General features: G+C 36.2%; 1 protein-coding gene and 1 long non-coding RNA gene across 3 annotated transcripts; one reads left to right on the forward strand and one right to left on the reverse strand.

Moving 5' to 3' along the window:
* Nucleotides 1-2,359: 2,359 nt before the first annotated feature.
* LOC128856606 (uncharacterized) lies at nucleotides 2,360-2,894 on the reverse strand. The gene is made up of 3 exons (XR_008453847.1): nucleotides 2,845-2,894; nucleotides 2,504-2,769; nucleotides 2,360-2,438 (listed from the first exon to the last, which is right to left on the reverse strand). It is a non-coding gene; the product is annotated as an uncharacterized LOC128856606 (long non-coding RNA).
* Nucleotides 2,895-9,685: 6,791 nt separating this feature from the next.
* On the forward strand, nucleotides 9,686-19,415 carry LOC128856608 (venom carboxylesterase-6-like). Of its 2 annotated transcripts, none has more exons than XM_054091917.1 (8): nucleotides 9,686-10,007; nucleotides 17,350-17,493; nucleotides 17,569-17,908; nucleotides 17,967-18,169; nucleotides 18,236-18,583; nucleotides 18,655-18,820; nucleotides 18,906-19,041; nucleotides 19,117-19,415. In XM_054091917.1, the coding sequence occupies exons 3-8, from the start codon at nucleotides 17,599-17,601 to the stop codon at nucleotides 19,328-19,330; spliced, it is 1,377 nt and encodes a 458-aa protein (XP_053947892.1). In that variant the 5' UTR covers nucleotides 9,686-10,007; nucleotides 17,350-17,493; nucleotides 17,569-17,598; the 3' UTR covers nucleotides 19,331-19,415. The 2 variants fall into 2 exon arrangements, with proteins under 2 accessions (XP_053947892.1, XP_053947891.1); XM_054091916.1 differs by lacking the exon at nucleotides 9,686-10,007 and adding an exon at nucleotides 16,818-17,101.
* Nucleotides 19,416-23,556: the final 4,141 nt, after the last annotated feature.

The following is a 23,556-nucleotide window of genomic DNA, read 5'->3' on the forward strand; positions in this document are numbered from 1 at the left end:
AAGCAGAGTATATGGCTTTGTCAGAGGCTTGTCGAGAGGCCATTTATTTAAGAAATTTAGAATATGAATTAACAGGTTGTTTCAATATGATAATATTGTATAATGACAGCCAAAGTGCATTAAAACTGGCAAATAACCACCAATCTCATAAACGATCAAAACATATCGATGTAAGGTATAATTTTATCAGAGATGTAATTAATAACGGTCTAGTTGAAACTAAATATTTGCCAACTGCTAACATGCCTGCAGACTTATTAACTAAGGGATTGTCAGAAATAAAACACTATAAATTTATGCAAATTCTTGGTATTGTTCCATATTGATTTCTTTTTAACAGAATTTGTAATATATTATTTGGAATTTTGATATAGTGGGGGTGTTGAGAATGTATATCAAAATGTAAATTCTAACATCATCCAGTACTAAATATTTGTATTAAAACTATTGATGTAATTATCAAATCTGGCAACCTTTCATGTACTTGTCAAAACCTGAAATAAAGTTTAAGTCATTCGTTGTAAATCCATCCACGCGTGCTTTTCTTTCTTAATAGTAGTTTTATCAGAGGGCATTGAAGAAACAATTAACTGGTTTAAGTTGTAAAAAATACAACCGTAGAACGATACGCTATTAAACGTCGTTTTGGAAGAGGACATACCACGGTCTCTGATCATTATTGGCCACTTCTCGGAGCTGGATAGCGCATCAACCTACTGGATGGGCAAAATTCTGGCCTAAATGTTCGCCATTGGTGGGTACTCAACATTGTTGGAAAGGCTTCGACGGCAGAGATAACCATCGCAATCTACTCAATCTCCGCCGAAGTCATCAAAGGTCACCAATACTGGTTGAACTATGGACTATTTTATTTATTTATTCATTAATGCCTAACAAAAACAGAAGAGACATTCAAGATATTAATTTAAAACTAAAATACAATTTTTCCAATATTAATATTAAAAAGTGTAGTACAATTAGATTATTAACTTAAGAAACCATTAAATTGGTAAAAAAATTTACAAGCTAATATTGAATTTTAACGAAACTAATAATTACGAAACTAAAGTCACAAATATTAACGAAGTATTTTTTTATTTTATTTTATTTATTTTAATTTGAAAGTAATTTTTTAACTGCATTTGAGATACGTGTTTGGCCCCAGAAAGATCCACATTCGAAAAGGTTGAGAGATACATAATTAAAGTCAGACAACGTTTTAACGAGTGGCGCATTACTGCTATATAATGTCCTACTAAAGCCAACGCGAAAAAGCTTAAAACGACGAAAACTTCTGCAAGGAACATTCAACTGTATTCTTTCTACAATAGAAGAACTGGCAATTAGTTTCGCCATTAACGAGAACAAAGAGAAATGAAGAGCACCTCGGTCACTTAATGAGAAAAAATTAATCAATCGTCAGCGAGTTTCGTATGATGGTTTCGGGTCTGAGGAATTGAGTTAATGTAGTGAGAAACGCACAAACATTTTGAACCCTCTCCACTCGAGTTATATGGACTGCATGATAAGACCTCCAAATAAAATCAGCATAAAGCAGCAGCAACAAACGCAGAATATAATACCTTAAGAGTATGTAGATCAGTGAAGTGCGACGAGTTATGTCTTACAAAAGTGAGCATAGCAAGTGAATTGGAAACGATATAACGACGAGCTTAAAATTAAGGAAAATCTCTAACTATTTAATCACATCAGACAAAGCTATATTTGTATTATTAATATAATACAAGGTGTTAAGGGGGTTTTGAAGCTTTGAAAATGTGATTTTATGACAGTTCTCAATATTAAGAAATAGACGATTCATAAGGCACCAGGAACATAAATTATTCAGCTCAGACTGTAGGACAACTTTTAGCAAATTAGCAAAGGAAAAACACGAACAAATATCATTAAAAAAACAAAACAAATAATAAAGATCCTAAAATATTATCCTGAGGTACACCAGTAGTGCGATTCACTAACACATTTAACGATATTCGCGTAGTTATCTTTCCTTAACCACAATTTTAACGATTTTGCTATTCGGTAACACATTTCATAACGATAATCGATAAAACAAACTCTGCTGCTTGGTTAACCTTTCGATTAACGTAAACTAAACGACAACAATTTTGGTGTGGTGAAATTGAACGAGAGAACAAGAATTAATAGTTTAATTAAAATTTTGGAATTACATTAATGAAAACCTATTAAAAAAACGCGAATATGTCCTTTGAGTATTTAGCTTATGACTTATCGCGTGGAGAGGAAGTAGTGACCCTTCAAACAGTGGACCGGCATTTGCTACGAGATGTGGGCAATCCTTTCCATTTAGCTGCAGGCAGTTCCAACAATTATTCTAGTTAACTTCTGACTTGATGAGGACCTAATTTCTCAGCTTGACAGTCATCTTAGGAGTCCCAGAATAACAGCGATTTCGACTGAAAAACAGGTAAATCTTGTAGCCTTCAAGTGAATTGAATTCCAAATTCTGCCTTTTAATTACTAAATTCTAGCTGCACTGCGATTTTTTGCACCTGGATGTTATCAACTATCCGTACGTGAGCAATGGGGAATATCCATGAGCCAGTCGTCCGTTAGCTGTAGCATACATCATGTAACAAATGCAATCAACCGCTCCATGTTTTGTGTAAAGCTGATGTTTCTTTTGACCTCAGTGGAGCGGCAAGCGGCAAAAGAAATTTTTGCTTCAGCAACCTCACCGTGGGAGGTACCATTGGGTCAGCTTCTCTTATGAGCTGTCGATGTCATCTTAAAGCAATATACAAAAAGTATCATACTTATACAAAATTAAATTTTAATAAACAGTTATTTTATTGTTCTTACTTTAAGCAAATATAATTGGTAAAAAACACTCACGATTGCATTTAACAGTTTGGCTACTATGTTTTTTTGTTTCTCTTCTTCATGTTATTCGCTCATTCTGACATTTAATTTGACAAAGATGCCACTCTCTATCAGTTTGAATAAAAAGAAGAAGACAGCAGTTTAGTGTTAGTTAACATAAGTTTATGAATAGCACAATCGTTAGTGCAATCGACAAATACTCTAGCAAAAAATAACAATTGTCGAATCGTTAAAAGTTAGTGAATCGCGCTGCAGAGGTGGCAATAAGATTCGATAACTACAGTACTGCACCTCTTTATTAAATAGGATCGAATCCAATAAGGGAAATTCGAAAGAAAACCAAGACGCTCCAATTTAGTTACTAAAATCGTATGGGATATTTTATCTAGAGACAAATCGCATATCGCGTCGTTTGTGTATCCATTCTGGAAGCCTGCGTAGCAATCTTCGTGGCAAAAAATCATAAAAGCTGTTTTCTTTAGTTAACTTGAACTTCTTAAAGAAGTTATTTCTCAAATTTGTATGATGTTTAAGTTCTTTCACGCACTATGCAATCTTATAATTTACTCGCTTTGAAATTGAAACATGTTTAGAACACAGTTTTAACACTAAAGTTTCAAATATGGTAAAGCACTCTGAAAATTCAATATTGCCTAAAGACACTTCACATTCAGTTTATCCTAAAGCGTTATGTAGAATTTGGAAATCACACCCGACAAAATTAAAGGAAGGATGGGCACTATCAGGACCGATTTCCAAAAATTAAAAAAATTACACGTCTAACATTAAAGGATTATGGCAAACATTAATCACCAATATGGAATAATCAGCCTATGATACAACTAAACTAATATCGTCGCTTATAAAAATCAAATCTAATAAACAGCGTATACTACATATTAGCTAACCCATTAAGGGGACAGATACCTGTAAACGGGCATATTTTCCCTGATTTTGATTAAAATTATTTTAAATGAAGAAGTCGATATATCTCTTTCAAAATTGTCATACAGTTTATTTATACATTAAAATAATATAAATTTTTTTTTTTATTTTAATCATTTAAAATGGCAGATGTACAATCAATTCTTCCAGGAAGGTCTCAGTGGGACTTCTCAATCGGCGGGCGTTGTAGCATCAGCGTTAGTAACCTGAATACAAAAATCCAAAAGCGTTTTTGTTTTTAATGTCATAATTTCTATATGAATTAAAAAAAATTGAAAAAACAATTCGCGGAATAAAATGCTTAAAAAAAAAAAATTATTTTGGGGCGAATTTTCCTACAATTTTTGCTTCGAAAAAATTATTTAATTTTCGAAAACTTGTAAATTCACATAGAAATTAATATCATAAAAAAGTTGTGTGCAAAATTTTAGGGAGATCGGTCAATAACTTTTCGAGTTATCGTGTTTTGATAAAAACGCGTTTCTTATATCTTAAAAAACAAAACTTAATTAATTATCCATCACCTCCACCATTGATTCGGAAATAAACTTTTCATAAATGTTCATAAATTGAGCAACGAAATCTTCTAAATGCGCAGTTTTGCATTCGACGCTCATCCAACTAAAAGTTATAAACAACCAAAAACTATCGTCACAGTAACATTCCCATGATGTTTTTGGTGAATTCTAAACTGTTTCAATAGAGATCTCGAAAAGTATAAAAAATATCTTTTTTTTTCTAAAGGTATGAGAATTACTTGTTTGTGAAGAAGAAGAGTAGGCGAAAGCAATGGAAACAACCAAAGACAAGAAATTATACGCACACATACATACATTCTTGTCACGGCGCCTTCCGCACAAACACGCTTTATATTCATTTGTGATTTAACAATCTAACACGTCACACTTCGCTTGCATTAGTTTGTTTAGCTGTAATCTCACAAATCACAATATTACCAAACCATTCACTGAATTTTCAAAAACATGCAATTTCTCCAGCTTTTGTTTGTTTTGTTCGTTTGTTTTCCATTGCGAAGGGAACTGACGTCAGAGTAAGGTAACTGGTTTTTAATGGCGCCACCTTCAGTACTCAATTCGCCTTGGGTTCTTCCCAATATCATGCTGAAGGGCCAACGCATTGTTAACATGCGACTTATACTCGCATAAACTCTTGTTACTTAAAGGTGGTATATAGAAAACACAAACATAAAGGAAACTATGCGAACCACGTATTCGCACTGGTCCACACAAACTGGTCCCTAATAGTATTGAATTAGTTTTAAAGGTGACACACAGATGGCGCTATTTATCACTTTATCGCGTTGGCAATACTGAATATATATTCATGACAAAGCCTCATCCCTAGGCTTTGTTTATCAGTATCTGTCATTTCGCTGAAGTATAAACAACGCAGTGTTTTCGTGCTCCGAGTATGTCAACTTTCGTGCCGTCGAAACGCAATTTGCGGGAAGCTTTGCTTTTCTGCTTCAATTTGAAAAAAAATACAGCCCAAGGCCGTGAATTGCTGCAGGAGGCCTACCCAGACCATACTCCGTCGATTTCAACATGTGAGTACTGGTTTCGACGATTCAAAAGTGGTGATTTTCACACCGAAGACAAGGAGCGTCTTGGCCAGCCCAAAAAGTTCGAGGACGCGGAATTGGGGGAATTGGTAAACGAGGACTCGTGCTAAACCCAAGAAGAGCTTGCTGAATCATTGGGCGTTGATAAATCAACCGTTTGCAAGCGTCTAAAAGCGATGGGAATGATCCAAAAGCAAGGACATTGGGTCCCGTACGAGTTGAAGCTGCGCGACGTCGAACGGCGACTTTTTACGTGCGAATTGCTGATCGAGCTACAAAATCGGAAGGGTTTTTTGCATCGGGTGGTGACTGGCGACGAAAAATGGATCCACTACGATAACCCAAAACGCAAAAAATCATGGGGTTTGCTCGGCCACGCATCAACGTCGACGGCCAAGCAGAATATTCACGGCAAGAAAATCATGCTCTGCATTTGGTGGGATCAGGTCGGCGTCGTATATTTTGAGCTGCTCCAACCGGGCGAAACAATCACGGGGGATCGTTACCGACTGCAATTGATGCGTTTAAGCCGGGCATTGAAAGAAAAACGGCCGGAAACGGTAAAAAGGCACGACAAGGTTATTTTGCAACATGACAACGCTCGGCCGCATGTTGCTCAACCTGTCAAAAAATACCTTGGAACGCTTGGCTGGGAAGTGTTACCCCACCCGCCGTATAGTCCAGACATAGCTCACTCCGATTATCATTTGTTCCGGCATATGAGTCTCGATTTGGCGGACCAGCGGTTCTCCTCGTACGAGGCTACCAAAATATGGGTTGAGTCATGGATAGCCAAGCAGCGGCCAGAATTTTGGAGAAACGGCATCCGGAAATTGCCCGAAAGATGGGCGAAAGTTGTAGCTAGCGATGGCCAATACTTCAAATAAAATATTTTGTACCGTTTTTTCACAATAAAGCCCCAAATCTTCGAAAAAAAACCTTTAAAACTAATTCAACCTCCATAATAGCTTGTAACTGAACAAGCGTTGTCTGACGATTACAGCTAACTGCAATCATGACACCACCCCCTCTGCTATATTAAGTTTTAACAGCAACTCTGTCTTTAAAAGTGCGTAAAGGTTCGGACCGAAGAACTCAGCATCAAAATCTCAGGCTTAAGCAGTTTATCATAAGGGTTTAGCAAAATCCTACTGAAAACTAAGACCAAAAGCGTGTAGAAAGATGCTGAACCAACCATCTAGGTCTTCCCTAACGCATCAACCTGCTGAAATACCCGGTACTCGATGACTGCCACGTGAAGTAATGAGCCAGCACATTTCTCTAAAGATGCACCATATGCCATTAAGGTTGCACCAAAGACGAGTGCTCAAAAGGTAGTAGAAGACAAGGGAATGTGACCTTTGCTTCTTGCTGACAGAAAATCGCATGGTCCTAACAAGACCAAAAAAAGCGAACATCACTCTGCTGAGGAGGCAGCTATGCTTGGAAGCAAGAGAGGCAAGAAAAAGGCAATTATTAAGCCATAACAGCGAATGCCACAAGCTATCCCAGGCAATAGCAGAAGGCAGTCTCGGCTGAACCAGCAAGAAAGTTCAACAATGAACTCTAAATCTAAAAGATTTAGTACTCTAATTTAAGAACCGTGAGTACGTGACAGAGTCATTGAAGGACTCCAGGACGCAAATGATAAGTTGATTTACACCAATAATGATCGTCCAAGGAATTGATGATAAGTAATGAAATGACTTTTATTCCCATTTCTCATAATTATTGCCTCTGCTTACCTAATAGCAGATGTGGATGTTGCTTTAACAAGGGACCTCATAGCTCTAGTGAAATACTGCCAGCAAAATCATCTTCGCTAAATACTTGGATGTGATGCAAATGGGGCAGCACAAACATCAATGCAAGGGGTGAGTACCTTCTTGAATTTTTACTTAGATAAAATAGATAATAATTAACCGAGGCAACGAACCGACATTTAGGAATGCATTAAATATAAAGAACATACCTGATCTTAATTTATGTAAAGAGTTTTCCAATTAGGGGTGTTATTTCGATATTCAAAAAAAAATGCTATTTTGTAATATAAATGATCGGATGTTTATTTCACTATAAAGAGAAAGATATGCTGTTAATAGTGGAAAATGACATCAGGCACGACCACGCTTACAGGACAATATCCTTTTCATGAAATTTTCCATAACCGAACTTCAAAGTGGCTGCCCTATGTCCTCGATAGCCTCGCGAATTCCATCTTTGAGGTATTGAATCCACCCTGGGCTGTTAGCGTAGACATTCTCTTTCACGTGGCCCCGAAGAAAAAAGTCACAAGGTGTTAAATCACAAGATCTCGGTGGCCTATTGTGATCACCTCTTCGAGAGATAACATGGACCGGAAACTTTTCCCGTAAAAGATCAATGATTTCGTTGTTTGTATGCCACGTAGTGCCGTCTTGTTGAAAATAAATGTTGTCCAGATCAATACCATCCAATTCCGGCCATAAAAAAACGCTCGATAGCGCAATCCCATTCAACTTAACACCTGTTATTGGAAAACCCTTTATTATCCGAGGTCTCAAAATGGCACGTGTCGTGCCATGGGAAGCATCAATGTCGGCCCATAGTCTTATTAGGTTTGATATAGGTTTGTTCCATATCGCATATGACACTTTACAAGAAACCAAGAAATACAAATTGGAATGTTTCCACTTTAATTTAGAACAAAGTTTTAACTTCTCTTGCTTAAATCTAAGCTTGAGAGAGAAGCAAATGAAATGTACTCTAATATTATACCTGGCTTTCATAAAAGTTGTCGGAAAAAAGCGAAAAAAACACAAAGGGATATTCCCTGGTGGAACAGTATGCTTTCTAGCCTTCACAATGAAACTAGAATATTATAGAATAGAGCAAAGCAAACAGAGGATTGGGTCTCCTACTTAATCGATTTAACCAACTTTAAAAAAGAATTCAGAAAATCTAAAAGTCCGTCTTGGAGGGATCATTGTGACAAGATTTCAAATCTTCCGTCTCCACAAATCCTCATTAATAAAACACTCATACGGCGTACATACCCTGAAAGAGCCAGATAGTAGCTGTGGAGAACAGCAGCAGAGAGAGAGTAATAGGAGTAGGTGAGAGAAATATAATTAGAGGTAGGTGGCACGCGGAATAAAAGCATATTAAATAAACAAATTCTAGCGTATTTATTTCAATATACATATCGTAAGTAAGTATGGGTTAATATAGTACAATAACTAAACAAAACCCCAGAGAAAACCAGTCCACTTTTACTAGACAGTCATTTCCGGGGATGTCATTCTTCATATGAGTCTCCAATGTCGGTAAAACTTATCACTTCTATTGACAGGGATGCCTAACTATTCCACGAAAATCAGGTACAATGGGCTTTATCTACATTCAGCACATAAAAATATCCTGGATCTGATGAGATATGGCGTTGCCTGATAATCTTTCCAATTCACTGATAATAATTATTTATAGTATGTAATCGCCACACTCAATTTTGGGAACAATAAAAATACTAAAAAGGTTGACGCAATAACAAAAATTATTTACATTAAATGTTACAGTGTGTCAATGATGGTCTAAAATATCGAATTCAAATATGTTCCAACAGATTTCGCTATAAATTCTTTTACTTATTACAAGTGTGGAAGTCTTTTAACAAAGGGTATGCATTTGTATTTGTAAATTACATGAATGACTGGAAGGCCTCACTCTCGCACCTTCACACTTATTCATTTTTCAGAATCATTTTGTTAAACCTGGCCTTTTCTATACTCGTGCAAGCTTTTATTTAAAAGTTAAGGGTGTATTTCAATTTACTTAATTAATTATAATTATGTTTCATGTTTTAATATAATTATATTTAATTTCTGCACTTAATTTGATATAATAAAGCACACCATCGATAAACATTTGTGCGATACAAAATTATTCTTCTTTAAACAGTTTTCATTTTCACCGCACTTGCCGTACGGCAAAAAATTAAACGTTGCCAGTTTTTGTGCATTCCGGCATGGCATACGTCAACGCGGTGCGCGCAAAAATAGCACCATATACACATCTACACAATAGCACCGTACAAACACATACATATTGTATATAAATACAAATGTATGCAAACACATCGCATGCACAGCTAATTTTTTTTCACGCTTCACACAAACACGCCAAGAATTCCGATTTGTCCAATGCTCGTATACTTTGGCTTGGGGTTGTTATTGTTTTTTGTTGATTTCTAGCAACGCTTGTAAAACGCTTAAAACCGACAATGCTCATCTTGATCGGCTCAGTACGCGCGGAAATGTTAGTCACAAACGATCATCTTTTAGTCAAGGAGCTGAAGCTCCATCGCCAGCAGCGGCAGAGGCACCCGTTGTGCAATTATAATAATTTTGATAACTTACTAGCCACTACTCGTACAATATTTATCGTCACGCTTTTTGTACTCACATTGAGTATTCATTTTGATTCGAACGAGGCGCGAACCTCGGATGTGTTGAAAGTGCAACTACCACATGGCGGTGTCCTGGTGGGCCGCCATCGTGTCTCGCACAAAGGTCGGCATATTCGAGCCTTTATAGGGGTACCATACGCGTTGCCACCAGTGGGTGAATTGCGCTTCAAGGTGCGTGTCAGTGAAAAAAAATATTTAATTGCAAAATTATCGCATATTTTTTCTTAATATTATCAGCTAGAGTTTGTCGAATCCCACATACTAGTACTTACATTTAAATTTGTTAACACCAAAAAAGTTTACTCCAAAATGTGACCGAATGCATCGAATTGTGTTTCAAACCCATTCGAAGTCAAGCATTGCCACACTTGATAGTGTGCTCCTTCTTCATATATTCCATAACGGAGTTAATTGTAGCCTTCAGAGAAAAAATGGTGTTATCAAGATGCTTATTGGTTTCAAACTCAACTACGCCCCAAACGTATATTAGTAATCCAGGGGAGTTAGGCGGCCATAAGTTCGGTATTTTTTTGACGTTTCTGGGTGTTTAATTTTGTTTAGAAATCATTTTGATCGGATAATTCGCTGATTTCGTGTTTGCACCGACATAAACTGTATTCTGCGCATAACGTAGGATTTATAGTATACCGGAGACCTTCATGGACAACTCGACTGATAAGCTTCTTTCGAAGCATACTCAGAAGCATTAAACTCCCTTGCAAGAGCTCTCATTGAGTTTTAAGAGACCTCATTAATGATCGCTTGCACTTGTTGAGCAAATTCTGCAGATTGGACTGTGTTGAGTTTTGCAACGATTCAGCATCGCCGCCTGATGCTTGAAATTGCTTCGTTATGAGTTGTTAAGTTAAGTTGTAGTTATCCATGCCTTGTCCGTTCGCTCGAATTTTTCCTAGATGATGATTTTTTGATGATATACCTTATGCCTTAATTATTAAATGGCTTTACAATAAATCATCGTCCTTTCTGTGGAAATTCGCCATTTTTCTTTCAATGTTGATTAACGTAATAAAACCCTTTGGTCTATAACCTTTAAGTCACCATACTTCAAAATTAAGTAACTTTTCAAACAATATATTTTTGCTTGAAATATCGTTAATTTTGGTCTTTCGTAAATTTATCCTCTTGTAACAATATTCACACCTGATGTAGCAGAAGTTCATACAACAACGAAGAGCAATGACCATTTAACAAAAAAATATCCCCATTTTTATAAACTGCCGTCTTCTTTAGCACTCATTTGTTTACAAAAAGGTGAATAGTTTTCTACCTAACGCAGAAGTGCCACAAATTAGCATTTACAGTGGAAAATTACGTCGAAATGTGCCTTACAAGACATGCTATGTTGAACACCACCAAATTTAATTAATGCATAGATTGTGACTCATTAAAATAAATTAAAAATAAATAATTATACCTAAATCATCGAAATCAATCACTGTCAGTCCGAAAACTGCCACAGACAAAAAGTATTGATGTTGAAACTTGTGTTTACTATAAACTCCATGATCGCAGAAACGAGCTGAGTTGTACCTGTTTGCGCTTGCGGTGTGTCTGTGGTAGGTGGAGGCGGTTGGTTAAGATTTTCAGAAGAGTCTACTAATTTTCGCCAAACTGTTTAATGTGCTTAATAAATAAAAAAAAATGTGCTTAATATACCTTTTTAAAATCCAATTTTCCAATACGCAAGGAAAATAATTGTAAGAAATTGCGTCATACATCCAACAAGTTTATTATTATTTACATTTTAATTTATAGTAAACTCTGAACTATAACAAAATATACTTATTTTTTATTTTAATATTTATTTTATTTTTTATTTTAAATAATTTCACTCTAAGACTCACACAGAAAAAATTGTGCTAAATTCTAAATAAGCAGTGGGACACGTGTGCAGAAATTTGTGTAAGTGTGTGAGTAAATCCATCCAGCAGTACCGAACTAGTACCCCTCCAGTGGATTTAGGATCATTGCTAGCTCTTTAATCTATGTAAGCAACTAGTAAGTTCTAAGTCTATCCTTTTTCGATATGCTTCTTGAATCTACACATCGGCGGCCGCCGTAGCCGAATGGGTTGGTGCGTGACTGCCATTCGGAATTCACAGAGATAACGTTGGTTCGAATCTCGGTGAAACACCAAAATTAAGAAAAACATTTTTCTAATAGCGGTCGCTTCTCGGCAGGCAATGGCAAACCGCCGAGGGTATTTCTGCCATGAAAAAAAGCTCCTCATAAAAATATCTGCCGTTCGGAGTCGGCTTGAAACAGTAAGTCCCTCCATTTGTGGAGCAACATCAAGACGCACACCCCAAATAGAAGGAGGAGCTCGGCCAAACACCCAAAAAGGGTGTACGCGCCAATTATATATATATATATATAATTCGAAGTTTAATAATTTATTATTCTGTTAATAAAAGTAAATCATAATCTAGTATGCCAAAACCAAAAGCAGCTGTCGCAGAGCAATGAAACAGTCATTTCCGAGCAATTTACAAATAAATGTATTAAGAGAAATTTAAAGTTTCAACAAAATATAATATAACGGACACACCCTCTTCTCATTATCTTTTCGTTACAGTCCGTAGTGGACCATTGCCTCCTCTACAATACGCCTCCATTCTTCTCGACAGTCCGCTCTCGCTCTATGTTGTGAGATTTTCATCTTTCGTATAACGTCTTCTACGTCTGTCAACCATCGTCTCCTTGGCCGGCCTCTCCTTCATGCTCCTTCAAGGCTTGCTTCAAATACTTGTTTGGTCGTTCTTTAGCGGCTCATTCTTAAAACGTATCCATACTACCGTAATCTTTAGGACTTTATAAACCGTAGAACCGAAATTTAAAACCACGATTTTTTATATGTAGAACTTCCATATTGACGAAATTTAGCAAAAATTTCTTGGAACCAATTTTTTAATGATGGCGCCATAGAAAAATCTTTTTATTTTATTTTATTCGCTATTACAATTGCTCAATAGTTCAGTAACAGTATTATATACCAATATTTAGCAATTATTAATTTTTGTTCCAATGAGAGTTCGCTAGAAACAAAGCTAAGCTCATTTCAGATGAAATCGAATTTACTGTCTCGAATTTTTCATTTTCCAATACACCTTCCAAAATTATTATTATAAGGGCACCTTTTCTTGACAAGTTTTAACTAATTAATATGCATACTTAAAGGGCATTTCAAAAGGGATGCTTTGATGTCAGTAGTGACAATTTAAAGGTTGGTGAAAAAATGTAAAAAAAAAACTAGTTCTGTCGAGAATAGAAAAAGGACCGACCAGTGATCAACCATCAAGGTAACGAATTTGCTAAAAAACAAGACATCATCACACGAGGGCAGTGGTAGTAAAACGGTGCTAATAACGCCAATTAGGATTATTTCAGTAGAAATACTCAACCACTACAACAACAACAACATCACTCAAAACGCAAAAGCCAAATGATTGGGCATAATCATTGACGCAAAACTGACCTGGAAGAAAAAACAAATTCAGACAATTGTATTGGCTACTCAACAAAGACTCAAAACTGTCAGTGTACCAGGTCAGTCCATAAGTTCGTGCGTATTTTACCCATAATTTCACTTTTGTACGATTTTTGCATACAAAAAATTATTTGCGAAATATAACGGAACCATTTATACTTTCTTTGATATATTGTGAACTCAACAAGTGATTTTAATCGCGGATAGAAGCACGTGTTGTTAAAAAATAAAGTGGAATCTTCGAACGCGTTTAAGAGACATATTTTGTATTTTTTTATAAAAGTGGTAAAAATGCAAAAACTACTGCTGCTGCAGAAATAAACACTGTTTTCGTGGGTGTTAAGACTGCGCAAAAGTGGTTTTCAAAATTCCGAAGTGGTAACTGCGACGTGGAGGATGCCCCGCGCGCTGGTCGTCCTGAAACTTTTAACTCCGACGCCTGGCTCGAACTCGTGGAATCTGAGTCAAATTTGACAGTTGATATGATAGCTCAGAGGTTAAATTATTCGCATGGAACAGTTCACAGGCACCTGGTTCAGTTGGGAAAGGTTTCAAAGCTGGAAAAATGGGTTCCGCATAGACTTTCCGTCGCCAACCTTCAGCAGAGAGTGAATGTGTGTTCTCAGCTGCTGTAACGGCTTGAACATGAAATTTTTTTGAACCGTATCGTTACTGGTGATGAAAAATGGGTCTTTTACAATAATCCTGTTCACGAACGCCAATGGTTAGATAAAGATTAAACATCAGAACCGACCCCTAGAGATGGCCTTCACCCCAAGAAGATTCTCCTGTCTATTTGGTGGGATATGACCGGTATTGTTTATTATGAACTTCTGGAGCAAACCAGACGATAACTGCTGAGTATTATTCCCATTAGCTATCTGAATGAGGCACTTAAAAAAAATCGACCGTCTTTAGTGGATAGACGCAAAGTTTTGTTTCACCACGACATCGCAAGACCTCATACCACAAGGCAAACATTAGGCAAGCTGAACGAGCTCGGATGGCAGCTAATGCCGCATCCGTGAACTTCAATCCCATATTAGTAACAAGAACTACTCCTCAAAAGAAGCTATAAAAAAGGATATCGACACGTATTTTGGCTCCAAGGACAAACAATTTTTTGAGAAGGGAATTAAAAATTTGCCTAAACGTTGAGAAGACATTGTAAATAATGAAGGGAAATATATTATTGATTAATAAATACTTTAAACATCTTTTTTATTAATTTTAAAACCACCTTTAAAAAACGCACGAACTTATGGACTGACCTGATACAACAAACTACTAATATATAAGAACGTGATAATACCCATCTGGAGATACGGCACAGAACTATGGGGGACAGCAAGCAAATCAAATATACAAAGAATTCAACGACTTCAATCAAAAATTTTAAGAACTATCGTAAATGCACCCTGGTATAAAACAAATGAAGACTTACAATGCGACTTAAAACAAAAAATCTGAAATTATCTAAATGTTTACCTGTTTTAAAGCGCTTCTTTGGAAAGACCCTTTACTTTGGTTCACTCCAAAAGAAAATAATCGATAACAAAAATATTTCAACAACAAAGCACTTGTGTCGGTTTGTCTTATTCCCGCCAAGCTCTCGATATTGATAAAACAGCCAGGTTACCACATGGAATATGTGAGCAAAAACGTAAATTGGGTCTTTAGCCTAAAACCAAATGCTTATATGAAATTAAAGGCATGTATGCGTAAAGCGAGTAATTTAGTTGTTGGTGTTGGATCCTCATCAACAACAAGTGGTTGCGCCAAATAAAAAATAGTGCAAATTGTCCTACCAGCAACCAAACTAAAACGAATTTAGAAATGTCTAATCCCAGTTACCCGTTCACCACACACTCACTTCTGACTCAGCAGCTTTCTGAGTAACCTAAATTTTGATGATGGAACTGACGATGCCGGCTTGAAAATGCGCTAAGCGATGTGCTTTACATGTCATAATCATCATCTGTCACTCGGAGCCAGCATAAGTTCTACAGATCCTTTATTGCGGTCACAAAAATAGAACGCACATCGGCAATTGGAGAAATGACCCGGCAAGAATATCTTCCCAAAGATGTGTGCGCTTTTTATAATATAATATTATCTACATATATTATTATTACAATAAATTTACAACATTCGAGGAGTTTTAACCACACGGTCCGGACGCAAAAGTTGAGAGCGAATATAATAAAAATCTATTTGGAATAGATTTACGCCTAATCACAATCACATTTTCATCTTTAAAGAAAGCTATATTAGAGCGTGATATTTACCGCCAACATCATCTGCCAATCAACTTCAAATGCAAATATTACAAAGTGGCGCAAAATTAGTGCCCCTATCAAAAGATTGGATGATTAATTTTACGCCAGCTTGTACCTATATTAACTGAATCAAACAATATGAGCAATTTGGTGGCGCTGGTGAGCAAGTCATGGAAATGTGAGGGTAGTTCATAAAAGAATATTTTTCTCGAATATATATAAAAAAAACCGAATTGTTATCTAAAAAAAAACATTTTTTTTATTTTTAAATTAGTAGGAATATATGAAAAAAATTGATCACTTTAAATGTCTTCGTTTCAAGAAAATACAGAGAACTTCGACAAGGTATAGCATAATATTTTATTTATAAAAAAAAATATTTTTGGTTGAACTGGTATCCAGATTTCGGTAGTATCAGACATATTTTCAGTTTTAATCACAATCTAAAGATAATTTTGACAAAGCTTCAAACAATTCTCCAAATATTTTTTGTAGAACGAATGAATTATGACCATCTACTACTCCTACAGTGGGTTTTCTTTTAAAACTCGCTTTACATTCTAACTAATATTCAGTCCCTTCACAGTACATAGTTTCAATTCCTAGAAGAGGGTAGGGCCTAAAATTTGGGCAGGAGTGTTTTTTAATACCATCTCAGTTATTTCTGAAAATAATTTTAACTTACGCATCCATGCAAAGTTCGCGCAGAACTGATTATAAAAATGCGAGGGTGCCAAGTGATGAGTGTATAGATAATACCACGCGAAATAATTCATATTTTACTGCATACTGAGTTTTTACATCATTAAAAAAAACTTGTATTGTTTTTACTGCAAAATAATTATATAATTACAACAATAATCTTTAACATGCAACTTTGATTAAATTTAGTGCCGAAATATGGTTTAGCATTGTTATTGTTATTAGTGTAACAACAGCATTGTTATTGTTATTAGTGTAAAAAATATAAAAAAGAGAAATAAGCCCCCTAATGCGGTAGCTATTTCGTAACAGGTCAGTCCTCCCATAAATTTCATTATATTGCATTGTTTGTATTATTCAAAACAGCCCAAAAACATATTCGTAGAGAGTACATGAGTACATTACGAATGCCTCAACTTAACGGTGAAATTAAGTGTTAAGTGAAGCAATAAGCTCGAGTATTCGGCAGCATCAATGCAAAGTCCACGAACTCCTACGACGATTCAATACCAGTATTTCTTTTCCACGTTCAACAGAAATTATAGGCATGTCTGAAAAATTGAAATATGTACGAGTTTGTAGTATGAAAAACGCGTTTTATTATAATGAATAAGCACAAATTCAGCTTCGACTACAACAGTCCGCATAAGAGAATATGTCGGAAAAGTTTCTTGATACATTTTTACAATAGTACAGTAAACGAATTAAGTACAAACGACCCGACATCGTGGGACTTGCAAATTACCATGACAACACAACAACAAAATGTAACCAGGGTAAGCAGGAAAGTCGTCCCAGAAGAAGTAGGGCATTAATATACATAATATATTTAAAATAAATCCTTATTTGCTCAAAACATAATATCAGTGGTGCTAACGAAATCACAAATTAAATTAATTAATTAAATTTGATTACTTGCAAGATATGTATGTATATACATATGTCCGTATTAGAAATGAGCAGATGTTAAAATAAAATAATTATGAAAACAAAACTTCAATGTGTTGATTATATTTCTACACAGCCACCTGTACCTTATGGCGCGTGGGTTGGCGAAAGACATGCCATACAAGATTCGCCAATATGTATACAACGTGATCCCTATCAGCGTCATACAGAAGTTGAAGGCAGCGAAGATTGTCTCTATTTGAATGTTTATACACCCGAGGTACGTACACGCGAAGCAAATACATACATACATATCCACTATCATACTGACCTCCATAAACTTACTTCTAAATAGGAGCTTCCCAATACAGCGCCCTTACCTGTCATGGTCTACATACACGGCGGTGGTTTTCAATGTGGTTCAGGCATTAGCAGCTTTCATGGACCGGAATTCCTACTCGATCAGGATATTATTTTGGTTATAGGCAACTATCGCGTAGGTCCGCTCGGTTTTCTCAGCACTGAAACGCTTGATTGTCCAGGCAATTTTGGGCTAAAAGATCAAGTTGAAATTTTACGTTGGGTACAACAAAATATCGCTGCCTTTGGTGGTGACCCTACCAGTGTTACGATTTTTGGTAATAGCGCGGGTGCTGCTAGCGTCACATACCATATGCTCTCAAATTCACCCAAAGGTAATGCTAAGAAATAACATTTTCCTCCAAAGTTTGCAGAAATAAATTTCTTTCCTAGGTCTCTTTCACAAAGCTATTGCGCATTCGGGTAGCTATTACAATCCATGGGCGCAACCTCAATACAAGGACTTATCGGCAAATCGTGCACGCAAAGTGGCACAATTGGTCGATTGTGATGCTGAGGCAAAATGGCCAGAACTCTTAAACTGCTTGCGTGCCAAGAGCGCCAAAGAAATTGTTGCCACACTCTATGAATTTTTTGTAAATCAACTGAGGGTTGAATAATTTGTACTTTGTTTGCTAATATGTATACTTGCTTTCATTCAGGAGTGGGACTATGATCCGATGGTGCCCTTTCAGCCAGTGATAGAGCCTCCACATGAGGGCGCTTTTCTCACAGTTTGGCCACGTGATGTCGGTTTACCGCACGGTTTCTCTTTGCCATTCATGATTGGCGCCACCTCAGAGGAAGGTTTACTCAAAACGGCACCCCTGCTCAATATACCTGGACTCTTAGACGAGTATAAACAACAATTTGATACGATTCTACCAATTGAGCTGCAATACGATCATCATTCACCAGAAGTGCGAGCAGAAATTACAAAGAAGATTGAAGAGTTTTACTTTAAAGAGGGGCATACTTTTGACAAATACAATCATCAGAATTTGACAGATGTAAGTCTTTACAAAATACGAAACAGGGATATGTGACCTTCTCTATACCTCATATCTTTTGTCTTTGGTAGCTCATCTCAGATGGCTGGTTTATTGCCGGCATCGATGAATATATACGACAACGTGTGGAAGTCAAAACGTCAATGAAAGTGCCACCCTTCTATGTATACCTCTTCGAGCATCGCAGCCCAGCTAGTTTCTCAGAAGTATTCAAAGGTGGAAGAGAGGATTATTATGGTAATAACAAGAACGAGAGTAGCCGAATAAAGAGACCTTTTTGAGATTTTCGTAAATACTACAGTAAAACTTTTTTCTTTACCAGGTGCTTGCCACGTTGAGGAACTGCAATATCTCTTTCCAGTAGCGATGGATTTATTCGTGAGCTCTTCACCTACTAAAAGCGACATAGAGCTTCGCAATGCCATGCTGCAGATGTGGGTGAACTTCGCTAGAGAAGGGTAGGTTTTATATTTTTATATATTTCCTTCATTAGCTTTACAATATTTTATTCTCCTTTATCTTGATCCACATAGCAATCCAACGCCTGAAGGCTCTAATCTCACGAAATGGGACGAAGTGAAAAGCTATCCAGTGAATTATGCTCGTCTAGGTCATAAAACACCAGAAGAGTTTACCATACTGCAAATGGAGAGTGACATATATGTCGATCGCATGAACTTCTGGCATCAACTAAGGCCCCATATTCCGGCCGAAGCGCGTAAAAGAAGCCATAAAGATGAATTATAAAGTAAATATATCTTTGTAGTAGTAGTAACTGTAAAATATTATGATAAAGATACATTTATATTATATTACCCATAATATTAAATTAAGAGAAAATAAAAAATATTTCGATTTTATATGTATATGTATGAAACGTTTTAAAATTATTATATGTAACTAATTGTAATAGGTACTTCTTGGGTCAAGGACAATCCATAGAGAGATAACTTGCCCAGTAGCCAAAGAACCTGAAGCGACAGCGCTCAAGCAGCACCGCTCCTGAGCAAATCTCTCTCAAAACTTGGTAAGAACTTATTTGATCTTTCCACATGTCATCACTTAATTTTAAGTGTTCCTCTAAGTGAAATACTATGTCCTTCTTGTTCGATGGCAGTTTTAGTAACAGAATTGTTGGACAGTTTCAAATTTATGTTTTAGACTCCCAACTCTTTAGTCATGTAAGTAATAGCACTTTGGTATCTCTCCCGTAGCCGCTTATTTTCCTCTAGGAGTTCATCTACTTTGTTATTAATTTCTATAAAATTTCGATTTTATGAGCATGTGATGTCTGGGCATCCTTCTTTTTTAATGATTTCATATTTGCTTATATTTTTTGTTACCTTTTCTTGTTTCCAAAAATGATGAATTCGATAGGAAATACAAGAAGCGTCTGGACGGATGAAACTTATTGAAGACGTTGAGTATTCGGCATTGCTACATAAATATTTGTGCCAGATATCGTTTGGTGCTATTGGGTGAGACCCAGCAATCCACTTGCCCTCCCTTAAGAGCCTTGGAAATAACCCTAAGGGCAAAAAAAATGGTTACTGTGCTATTCAGATAAAGAACTTATACTTAAAGTATAATATATGATACGTTAAACTGAAATGAAAAAAATTGCAGGCTGCAAAGCATTCATAGCTCGAAACTCATGATGTGAATTTAGTTTAATAAATTGGGACTATATAACCTATTCTAAATCCGGTGCAGCCATCACAGCCGTCCACTACAGAATAAAATAACTTAGAACCAACCATTAAAAGAACACCGCCCAAGACGAAAAAAAAATTCTATCACAAAGATACTCAACCACATGCTAAGATGAAATAAGTCAAAAGTTGAGATACAACCAAGGAAGCGAAACCTCGTCCTTCTTCAATTCGTTTTTGAAAGCAGAAGGAAACCCCTATCCTTATCGGAGGCGCATTATGGCTGTTGTTCTCGTATCTGACCAATTTTGATCGCCATTTAACATCCACTTCGAAAATGGAGCAAAGTGTCGTAAGAGTCACTTCTGTCCAAGAGATTACTCTTGAGACCAGCCTTATTCAAAGGGTTCGGGCCAAATTTTAGTTTTTTTTCTCCCATTTCGATCAGACTCGAATACTGCCCATGAAATAATGTTTGAATCTCTGAAACCCTATTACGAAACTCTTGAAATGGAATAAAATAAAGTAGATACTAAGTGTTTTTTTTTCATTCGATAGGTACATGAGTAGCGTTACATATGAAATATCGCACCGTTAAAATATTCGAAGTGACCTCATGAGTTGACACAGATCTCAAAGTTACAGTTTTGATTACCTGTGATACCTAGGATCCTCTAAATTTGAGCAACGGCCTGGGCTATGCCAACTCTGAGGGCATTGGGTGGTTGCGGAGAGGTTAAGTTAAGTTCTAGCAGTTGTAGAAGTATTCTGCCATGCTTACGCCACTACAACCTTTTTTCAAATAGAAACAACCAAGATATATTTTTTGACAAATATTTCTCCATAAATCAGTACAATATATTCGTCTCCTCTTTAGGAAGTGGATATTTGAATGACTATAATCAATTCATGAAGCTTTCCTTTTATCGCCAAACTCAACTTCCGGATCAGATAACAGTTGTGTGATGCCAAAAAAGGTAAATACAAAGAATGAAGATGTATGAAATTGGTTGCCTTTTATTCAGATGAAATTAACTTTTAACATCTTCGATGTTTCCTGTAGACAGTGAACTCTGTGCACGACCTGGTCTTTCATCGTTACTACGCGATTTAAATCCGGGTCTTTCTGATAACACAGAACATATAGATACATAGAACATATAGATAACACAGAGCCGATATATAGAATTCAAATATGTTCCAAAAGATTTCGCCATATGTTCTTTTACTTAATAAAAGTTTGGAGTTTTTTTAATAAAGGGTACATCTCACACACCTTCACGAACATTCATTTTTCGGGACCACTTTGTTAAACCTGGCCTTTTCTATACTATTTCAAGCTTTTATTTAAAAGTTAAGGGTATATTTGAATTTACTTAATTAATTTAAATTCTATTTAATTTCTGCATTTAATTTGATATAATAAAAAACACCATCGATAAACATTTGCGCGATACAAAATTATTTTTCTTTAAACAGTTGTCATTTCCGCCGCAGTTGCCGTACGACAAAAATAAAAAGTTGCCAGTTTTTGTGCATTCCGACATGGCGTACGTCACGTATGAGGCGCCTTCGACTCACACAAAACCTATTTTGCTGTCAGTCAAATTCGTTGCCGCAACGGACGTAACGGACCAATTGTGACGAGCCTATAAGGTAGTTTAGAATAGAACTACTTCTTAATGTAAAGTGAACGTCACATTTTCACTGCAGCGAATTGTTGTAAGATTTACTCAAACAGGCACACTAACGCATACATGCATGTAACGTAAAAAATTCCGATTTATCCAATACTCGTATATTTTGGCCTGGTGTTTTTATTGTTTTTTGTTGATTTCTAGCAACGCTTGAAAAACGCTTAAAACCGACTCATGCTCATCTTGATCGGTTCAGTACGCGCGGAAATGTTAGCCATAAACGATCATATTTTAGCCAAGGAGCTGAAGCTCCGTCGCCAGCAGCAGCAGATTAAATAAAAAGTGCAAGCAACGTAAGATTTTAAGAAATCTAGAGAGTTGTTTGCAAAGTTATGGCATATTTTTTTAAATATTACCAGCTAGAGTTTTCTGACTCCCAGTTACTAAGAACTTAAATTTGTTTACACCTAAAAAGTTTACCCCAAAATGTCACCAAATGCATCGAAATGTGTTTCGAAGTCATGTATTGCTGATAACGCATTATAATTATCTACCGTGACATAGGACGGAAAACATTAAGTAGAAACTTTTGTTTTTAGAGTTTATTCATTAGAGTTTAGGCAGCTAAAGCTTTAATTGAACACAAAAGCAACAATAATAAAAAATTATACACAGGAATACCCTCCAATACCTACTTAATTTAAGTGAATAAATTTGTTTATCAAGAATTAATGATTCCAAATCATTGAAGGAATCCATATGGGTATGATCTTAATATAGAGACCGTGGGACTTCAGACTGTGGATTTTGAAATTGGAAAAAAACAAAGGAGCCTTGATTTAAAGATTTAGTTGTCGAAAAAGTTGTAAACATTGACTTTATGTGTAGATTCTTCTTCTTCTTAGCTTCACAATCCGTGGTGGACCATAGCTTCATCAACAATTTTTCGCCACTTTATTCTATCTATTGTAGCGAAGCGGTAGCTGCCATCTATTGTTGCAACTGGACCATATATTTTCCTTATGATACGTCTTTCGAGGCACATGAGCCGATGAATATCATTTGTTTTCAGCGTCCATATTTCTGCGCCATATGTAAGGACGAGTCGTATCAGTGCTTTGTACATTCTATGTGTAGATTACGAAATCGAATAAATGGCACCCCGTGAGCTTGGTACTTTCCACGAAGTGATATTTGCGCACAGTGTTTACTCTAAATAATACGTACTTAAAGCAAATTAAAAAAAAAAAAACTACAATATATATGTATATAGATATATAATTCGAATAATCATTGATCGTAACCGTTAAACATAGGTAAAAAAATATATTTATACGGTCAGAAAAAACATTTTACTGTAGCTCCCTCCATTTGTGGAACAACATCAAGACGCACACCACAAATAGGAGGCGGAGCTCGGCCAAACACCCAAGAAGGGTGTACGCGACAATTATATATCCATATATACATATATATAATTTATATTTTACACTTGCCTTCACCCCGCGCTTTGGTTCAGACTTCACTAATCCATATACACCATAGTTACTATTTACCTCTCTCTATCGGAATATACTGTATTTTTATGGAGGTCACATAAACTTTGCGATAGTAATGGAGTTGAATAAATTCAAAAGAGTTTTCTTCGTTTCGCTTTTAGATCACTTAATTTTATTGATTCGAT

The sequence above is a fragment of the Anastrepha ludens genome, chromosome 3 (genome assembly GCF_028408465.1).
Source record: "Anastrepha ludens isolate Willacy chromosome 3, idAnaLude1.1, whole genome shotgun sequence".
Taxonomy (NCBI): domain Eukaryota; kingdom Metazoa; phylum Arthropoda; class Insecta; order Diptera; family Tephritidae; genus Anastrepha; species Anastrepha ludens.